The sequence below is a fragment of the Pyrus communis genome, chromosome 1 (genome assembly GCF_963583255.1).
Source record: "Pyrus communis chromosome 1, drPyrComm1.1, whole genome shotgun sequence".
NCBI lineage: Eukaryota > Viridiplantae > Streptophyta > Magnoliopsida > Rosales > Rosaceae > Pyrus > Pyrus communis.
The window spans coordinates 27734674-27743386 of record NC_084803.1 but is presented as its reverse complement, the minus strand read 5'-3'; the positions used below and the strand labels follow the sequence as shown (position 1 = coordinate 27743386).

The following is an 8713-nucleotide window of genomic DNA, read 5'->3' as shown; positions in this document are numbered from 1 at the left end:
GGTTGCAAGTATTGGAATTTGGACGAAAAGCTTTATCAATTGAAATGAAGGAAAAGCTGTGATTGGAATCTATGGAGTTTGGATAGAACAAAAGGAGAGGGATGAGAGGTTTTAGGCAGGAAAAAGAAATAGTAAAAGAAAAAAATAATTATTTTTATTATTTTTATTATCCTACTTCTAAACCGATATTGCATCAAACGCTTCACTAAGTTAGTCCTGTTTAGTCTAATCCAAGCCAATCCAGCTTAGTCCCTGAAGCTAGTCCAATCCGAGATAGTCCGATGCAACACAGGGTTTTATTTTGTAGTAGTATAAATAATGCTATTTAGCCATTAGGTTAAAGGGGAGAAGGAGAAGACAACGCACGCACACCTTAGAGAGTTATTCAAGTTTATTTTCTAGGTGTTTTCTATCCTTGTTCTTAATAATATTTTATTTTATGATTGTTCATAGCTAGTTTTTTTGGCTAGGGCGAAGCCTTGATCCTTAGCAAGAATATGTAGTTTCTTTTCAATTTACTTATGATATTATGCACGCATGTTTTGAATTATTAATCACCGTTTTAAACTATCTAAGTGTCTTAGTGATTCGTGACCATTATGATATTTAGAAAAGTAATTTGATGCAATTTTGGTCAGAAAGTTCCCTGAAATTGACGTTGGCTTCTTGTGATTTATAATTGTAATTTCACTTAGGATGAACATCACGTCTTAAGGGTTGCATGGTTTTTCAAAGAATTTTCATAAAACATAATGAGTCTTTCATGTTCATATTTGATCCGCACGTTCAGACAGGTTGCATGTCAGATATACGTTTTATGTTGGAGATTCTAGGTAGAATATATATATATATATATATATATATATATATAGATATATATATTAGGAAAACCTAACATTCAAAGTATGTATGTAGAAAATTATAAGTAATGGGTAAAATTGGATAGGATTGTTAAGGTGACGGCAAAACTCTAATGTTTCTTTAAATTGGTTTCTAGTTGACTGTTTTTAATTTAAATTCGTTTTTAATATTTTAAGTCATAAAACCAACCTTTTCCAAAATCTTGTTTCAAGTAATTAATTGAGAATTAGTTTAAATACAAATTATTCATTCAATTCCTATGAAAAATGACCTAGCTTGAGGTGCTATACTACAACAATCTTGTACTTTGCAAGTATTTTTAAAATGTTTTATCCTACAGTGGTAAAAATCCTATCAAGAACCATGGAGAAATTAAACAGGAAAACAATCTCTCATTAATCCTTAATACAATATTCACTACTACACATTCAATGAATTCGTTCACAACATAATATTATTTTATGAAATTCATAATATAACAGCAATTTATTTGACATATATAGTTAATCAGCGGCAACTGGTAGTTCAAGATCAACCTCAAGCTCAAGTTCAAGGTGATGTAAACTGGTAGGCTGCGTACGAAACAGCACCGAGGTCCCAGCTGTCGTGGATTTGCTTAGCCTTTACGTCCGCACCAGCAGCCCCCATCACGATATGCAACGGGTAAAGGTGGTCCGGCCAAGGGTGCGCCGTTTTCGCATGCGGCGCCTTCTTCTCCCACTGGTTCACATCCTCGTACCTTCCTTCCAGAAGAGCCCTCTTGAGCCACGTGTCAAACTCGCGAGCCCAAGGGAAGACCTCATTGTTCTTGGTCTTCCTCATCGCCCCCAAGTTGTGGGTGGCACTGCCTGACGCCACTATAAGAACACCCTCGTCCCTCAGTGGGGCCAGCGCCTTCCCCAAGTTGTAGTGATAAGTGGCGTCCCTCCCCGACTGGACCGACAGCTGGCAAACTGGGATGTCTGCCTCCGGGTACATCAACATGAGCGGGACCCAGGCGCCGTGGTCCAGCCCCCGCTTGGTGTCCACGTCGACGCGTCCAAAGCCCGACGAGGTCAGCAGCTGCTTGACGCGGTTGGCGAGGTGGGGGGAGCCGGGGGCGGGGTACTTGATCTGGTACATGGATCTGGGGAAGCCGTAGAAGTCGTAGATGGTGCTGTAGCGGCCGGAAATGGAGCTGACGGAGGGGACAGCGGTGTCCCAGTGGCCGGAGATGATGAGGATGGAGGTGGGTTTCTGAGAATACACCGTTTCTTTCCACGACTGGAGGAATTTTCTGGCCGGAAGCGACTCGTCGATGCTCAGCGTCGGCGATCCGTGGGATAGGTAGAAGGTGTCTTTCACTGCCATAACAATGGTTTTTCCTTTTCCTTTGAGAATTGAATTACCAGACATACAACGGGGAATTTGGGAATTTGATTGGATTGAGAATTAGGTATAGAAGGGATATATATATATATATATTATACTGAAAAGTCGTAATCTGTGTTCGGTCAAGCATGCGTATGTGCTTCTGTCATTTTTTTCTAAAAATGATAAAAAAAATAGAAGAACGAGTTTGGAACGAACAAGGAAAAAACGCGTTGATGTTGTCAACATTATGCATATTCAACATAAAGCAATTGTAGGAAAATATTTAGACATTCCTAACATTATTTTCTGGAAAGATCCCATTAACTCTAAAGAACTTTTGCTCAAAATTCAAAATAAATTAGCTGGCTCGAAAGAACTCTCTTTTTAAAGTTGGGAGATATATCCTCATTAAATCTAGCCTGCTGGCTGGGACGTCTAATCAAACTATCGCTTACTTTTTGGCCCCGCAAGATAACCAATGCTATTGATAGAGAGCGTAGAAAATTCCTTTGGAATAAGAAGTCAAATTTCTCCCCGGTTGGCCAAATGATGTATGTGTTCCTAAATCTCATGGGAGATTAGGGATTGGGGATTAGGAAATCCAGTCACCTCAATATGGCCTTTTTGGCAAAGCTTGCTTAGAAAGTAATTCAGGATAACGACAAATGGTGGGTGCAAATCATGTAAGCAAAATATCTTCCTAAAGAATCCTTTTGGTTAACAAAATGCAAACAAAGCCTAGGGCCGGCCCTGAGAGTTGCCCATGTACGCATCCACTTAGGGCTCCCACTTCGGAAAGACCTTTAAAAATTTGATAAATTCTGTAAATAGCATATAAATAAAGAAAAAGTAAGAAATATCAAAATTTATTTGTAGTGTAGTGGAAATGTTTGGTTTCTTTTTTATTTGGAGTGTTAAGTTTGAAACATGGAGTTGTCTTTTTAGTCACTAGTTTTTTCTTGTTTTTTAAATTTACTCTCAATCCATCTATCCAAATGCATATGAAGTTATAAAACTCAAGTCCCTTTGCAATCTTTTTTTCTTTCAACTTTTCAATCTCTCCATTTATATCGAATGTTTAAATCAACTATCACATGGTCTTGAAAATTGTACTTAACATAATGAAAACTTTGAATTTATATTTTGCTTTTCAATAATTTATTATTCAATAGATCATTTTAATACTCGATTCGTTAATGTGATGTTGATTTTAGAAAAAAAACACAATAGAAATAATTGGCATTATTGAATTTATTATACTCGTCAATCAACAATTTAGTATATGCATTGTGACAGCCCGTCCCGGATTATTCGTACCGTAGGGGTGAATTGATGGTTTTGCCCCTAGTATTTTTGTTTCGTTGTGTGGTCATTTTTGGAAGTTGGTTGGCTGCTTTTGGACCACACACACACACCCACACTCATTCCTATTCTTTGCCATGTCCCGTATCTGTCTCTCTCTCCCTTTCCTTTCTTCCTTGTACGGACAAGAACCCAATTGCTTGAAAACGTGGTAGATCGAGGAAGAAAACTTTACATTTCTACTCGTGAGGTTCTTAGGAGTTCAACCATACCCATTTCAGGTAAGGGAACCTTTGTTTTCACGTCGAATCCGAGAGGTTCATTTCGGAGTACTGTTCATGCACATGTAAAATCTTGTTATTTTGGGAATTTCAGGCTTGTAGGAAGCTTGGTGAGGTCCTTAGGAAGCTCGGGGTGGTTCGTTTGAAGGTTTTGGACGTCGGGATCGTGAGTTGCAAGTTTGGCTGGAGTTGGTGGAGTTTTTCCGGCAACATTCCGTTGGTTTTAGTGCTTGAAAGTGGTAAGGATTTGTTCCTTTAGTTGTAAGCTTCATTTTGGTACCAATTTCGTGAAATTTGGGTGAAAAACGAGTGAGATTTTAAGTTTAGAAATTTTCTCGGTTTTTCAGCGACGGCGACAGCGCCGGAGGTTGACCGGAGAAGATGACGGAATATTCCGTCAGTTTGGATGAATATTCCTAACGGCATTAGGTTAACTTTAACGGAATCTGTCAAAGTTAACGGAATATTCTTGACGGCGTTAACTGACGCCGTCAGTGTGCGAGGCAGGTGCCTGCATGTGTGGCCATGCCTTGGCCGGCGCGTGGGGGCGCATGCGGTGTCAGAAAATTATTTTAAAAATATGGGGATGTTCGTGAGGTTGAGTAGATCACGTTGGTGTATTCATACACCCCATTTGAGCATTGTATGAGAAGTTATTTCGTAATGTTGGTTATGTGCTTTAAAATTAACGTTTTTATAGTTGTTTCGCATATAGGTGAAACCTATCCCGAGGACGAGCGCAGTCACTCAAGGCAAGGGGGTTATGACCCTTCTACATACCAGTGAGTGGGCTTTTGGTTTTCTGTATATACCTATATACTTGTGATTTTCCCAGAAAATGAAATGAAATGTTTATATGTTTTAAATGCCATGCTTTGCGTTTGCCTATTCAATTATGCATTAGTAGTTGCATATATATATATATATATATATATATATATATATGTGTGTGTGTGTGTGTGTTTGGTGCTACAGACGCACAGGTAAGTGCCAGGTAAGTTATGGTTTATGTTTATGTTTAGTAGTGAATTGAGATGCATATAAAGCTCATAACCTGCACCCCCGATGTTAGTGCTCCCGCCCAGAGTAGGGCACAGTCCTTCACGTGATGTTCACCTCCCGCACCACACGCTCATCTTGGATCCAAGTTAGGTGCACAGTCCTGTCGTACAGACCACTATAGGTGGTTCCGACTCATAGGTGACCCGCGATTATTCGCCCAGTCTTCACGTGATCGTAGCACTTGAGCGTACTTATTTTACACCCAATACTGTCATACAGACCACTTTAGGTGGTTCCGACTCGTATGCAGGTATAGTTAGTGAGTTGTGGATCGGAGCTCTAGATTTAGCCATACAAGTCACGTTAGGTGACTTTGGCTGACAGATTATATGGCATTGATTTGACATTACCTGAGTACTTGCATGTTATTTAGAGGCATCGACATGGCAGATTTCTGAGCATGATTTATATATGTGTATATTCTATTTTCTGGGAAACTATACAGGTTTTACGGCGAGGGGTTATAACTTTTGTTATTGAAATGATTTTGACAAGCTTTGTTTTTGCCCACTCACGTTTTCTGTTTTGCGCCCCTCCAGGTTCTAGTTTGGATAGTTGTGTTGGTGGCTCTCAAGGGATTCACGGCATATCTGACAGATTATCACCAGAGTAGGACCACCTTTGGGTGTGTTTATTTAGTGTTTGTCCCCCGGATTGCACTAGGTCTTCCATGCTCTGAATATTGCTTTTCACACTTACGCTTGCACTTGTATGTTCTACTTAGTGTATAGCTTGGTTTTTTTTTATTCGTACTTTTATTATTATTTCTTAGCTTCCGTACTGTGCACATGGTTACGTCACTTCCACGTGACAGCTAGCATGCTCTGATCTCGGTCGGGGTGTGTCATGCATACCACATTATCACATAAAAATTACTTCAAAACATTAAAAAAATAATAAAATAATAAAATAAAAACATTTGCCTTTCAAGTATTACATACTCCAAAATAAGAGCCTAATGAAAAAATATTAGTACATTACGATAAGATACCAAATTTTAAAGGATAAGCAAAATGAAGGAAGTTGCATTTTAAGGTTGAGGAACCTTGCACATTTATATATATTTTTCACATTTTTTTAGATTGAACTCCCTTCAAAATATTATTTGTAAGGGTTTGTATGGTTTTAATATTCAAATGATGTACCCATGCTCATAGCGTAGAGGATGCGATCACGAGTTTTTGCATATTTTTTCACATTTTTCACACTTAAATTAATTATTATAATTCTTTTAATTTGTTTGGTATTTTAAATTACTTGATACTTTTATTTTAATGTTTTTTTTTATAATTTTTTTAATCTCACTCTTTGCCTATAGTATACTATAAAAATAAATAAATAAATAAAACTTAAATTTTTTAAATTTATATAGAATAATAATACAATAATACATATTTAATATTTAATATACAATATATACATATACACTATGACTATTGTATTTATAGTAAGTTTCTTAGTAGTTTAAAAAATTAAAATCATGAAAATAACTTTTTTCTTAATATGTCGAGATAGGTTACCCGCGTGTCACTTTCGTGTAAACCTGTTAAGAACCCATTAAATAACAGGTTCTTATCATGTGACCCGATAACGACCCAATTAGTTATCGTGTTGACCCGAAACCCGTTATTTTCGTGTCGTTTACGTGTCGCATTAACGGGTTGTGTAAGAAATTGCCAAGTCTATTTGTATATCTATCTTCTTTAAATATTAATTTTTGATGATATTTGATGTAGAAATAGAAATTTTTTATGTATTTAGCGAATTATCTTTTATACATATCGATGTACAAAGAACCGAAGGTCAAAGAACTTTAGAGCCCCACTCTGAAAGCTCACCAAGGGCCTCCAATTTTTCAGAGCCAGCCTTGACAAAACCACTCCATTGCTTGGAAAGGGGTCTTCTCAGGTACACCCATTATCTAAAGGGGAATGAGATGGCTGGTAGGAAATGGTCAAGACAATTTATTTTGGATTCATAACTGGGTTTTTCCTTTCCCTCTTGTTAATCGCATCAAGAACAATTTGAGAGATTGTTACATCCCACATCGCCCAGGGGAGTGATCCTTATATGTATATTCCCATCCTTACCTAGCACGAGGCCTTTTGGGAGCTCACTGGTTTCGGGTTCCATCGGAACTCCGAAGGTTAGCGAGTAGCGCGCGAGAGCAATCCTATGATGGGTGATCCATTGGGAAGTTGCTCGTGAGTTCCCAAAAACAAAACCGTGAATGAATGGTAAGCCCAAAGCGGACAATATCGTGCTGCGGTGGTGGAGCGAGCCCGGGAATTGATCCGCCCCGGGCCGGGATGTGACAGAGATTCTTTAAACCTTGATCTTAAAGTTATTGATGTAATGTCTGCAATGGCGGAGCCAAGATTTCTTGTGAGAAAAAGCCTTTCACAAATGTAAAAAAAAAAAAATGGCGGATAACAATTACAAAGTTACTAACCAAAACATCATAATAACATATTCCTTGATAATAGTGTGTTTGAAAGTGCTTTGAAAATGACTGAAGACGCTTTTAATGAAAGTGCTTTTAGAATTAATCCTTAGTTTAAATGCAGATGAATCCTACAAAGGAACTTAAGTACTTCTTGTAAGAAGTATAATATTAGTGATTCTTCCCAAATTCACTTACAGTGCTTTTGGAACACACAAAAATTTTCCCAAAAAAACGCTTTCAATTGTTTTAAATGTACTTCCAAACATGTACAATATTAATCGTTGCATGATAAACTTGTCATCTACACGATTAAATTTTATAGGGAGAATCAACAAACAAATTCTAAACACTAACACACAAATAAGAGATAAGATAGAAGATAAACAATAAAAAGTTATATACATCAAGATAGATTTTGCAAACTTATAGTTGTTGAATTAATTTGAATTTTGGTATTTGACTATATGTATGAATTTCAAAAATGAGAAGAAGAATAGCTTTGTAGACTTGGAGTCCTACTTCTGGGTTGCACCGTGAAAGAGAAAGATCAAAATAGATATATATATATATATAATTTATAAATGAAGGTTTAATGTTAAGGTTGTTTATCAAATGTCAAATGTTATTAATTTACTATCATATAAATATAATAATAGTGGTAGGATGTGACAACCCGTCCCGGATTATTCGTACCGTAGGGGTGAAATTACTGTTTTACCCCTATCATTTTTGTTTCGTTGTGTGGTTATTTTGGGGGTTTTGGTTGGCTGTTTTTGACCACACACATACATCCACACTCATCCTTATCCTTTCCATGTCCCATATCTATCTCTCTCTCTCTTCCTTTCCTTTCTTCCTTGTACAGACAAGATTCAAGGTGCTTGAAAACATCACGGATCGAGGAAACAAATTACATATTTGTGCTTGTGAGGTCCTTAGGAGTTCAACCATACCCATTTCAGGTAAGGGAACCTTCATTTTCACGTCAAACCCGTGATGCTCAATTCGGGGTACTGTTCATGCACACGTTTCGTTTGAAGGTTTTGGATGTCGGGATCGTGAGTTGTAGGTTTGGCCGGATTTGGTGGAGTTATCCCGGCGAGATTCCATTGGTTTTAGTGCTTGAAAGTGGTAAGGATTTGTTCCTCTAGTTGTAAGCTTCATTTTGGTACCAATTTAGTGAAATTTGGGTGAAAAACGAGTGAGATATGAAGTTTGGAAAATTTCCCGATTTTTCGGCGACGGCGACGGCGCTGGAGTTTGGGAAGACGACGAAATATTCCGTCAGTTTGGACGGAATATTCCTAACGGTGTTAACAGAATCTGATAGACTTAACGGAATATTCCTGACGGCGTTAACTGACGTCGTTAGTGTGCCAGGCACGTGTCTGCGCGTGGGCGACGCGTG

General features: G+C 37.9%; 1 protein-coding gene across 1 annotated transcript; it reads right to left on the bottom strand.

Moving 5' to 3' along the window:
- Nucleotides 1-1233: 1233 nt before the first annotated feature.
- Nucleotides 1234-2290, bottom strand: LOC137745353 (extradiol ring-cleavage dioxygenase-like). The gene has a single exon (XM_068485298.1). It carries the CDS (start codon nucleotides 2254-2256, stop codon nucleotides 1411-1413), a length of 846 nt encoding a protein of 281 aa, XP_068341399.1. The 5' UTR covers nucleotides 2257-2290; the 3' UTR covers nucleotides 1234-1410.
- Nucleotides 2291-8713: the final 6423 nt, after the last annotated feature.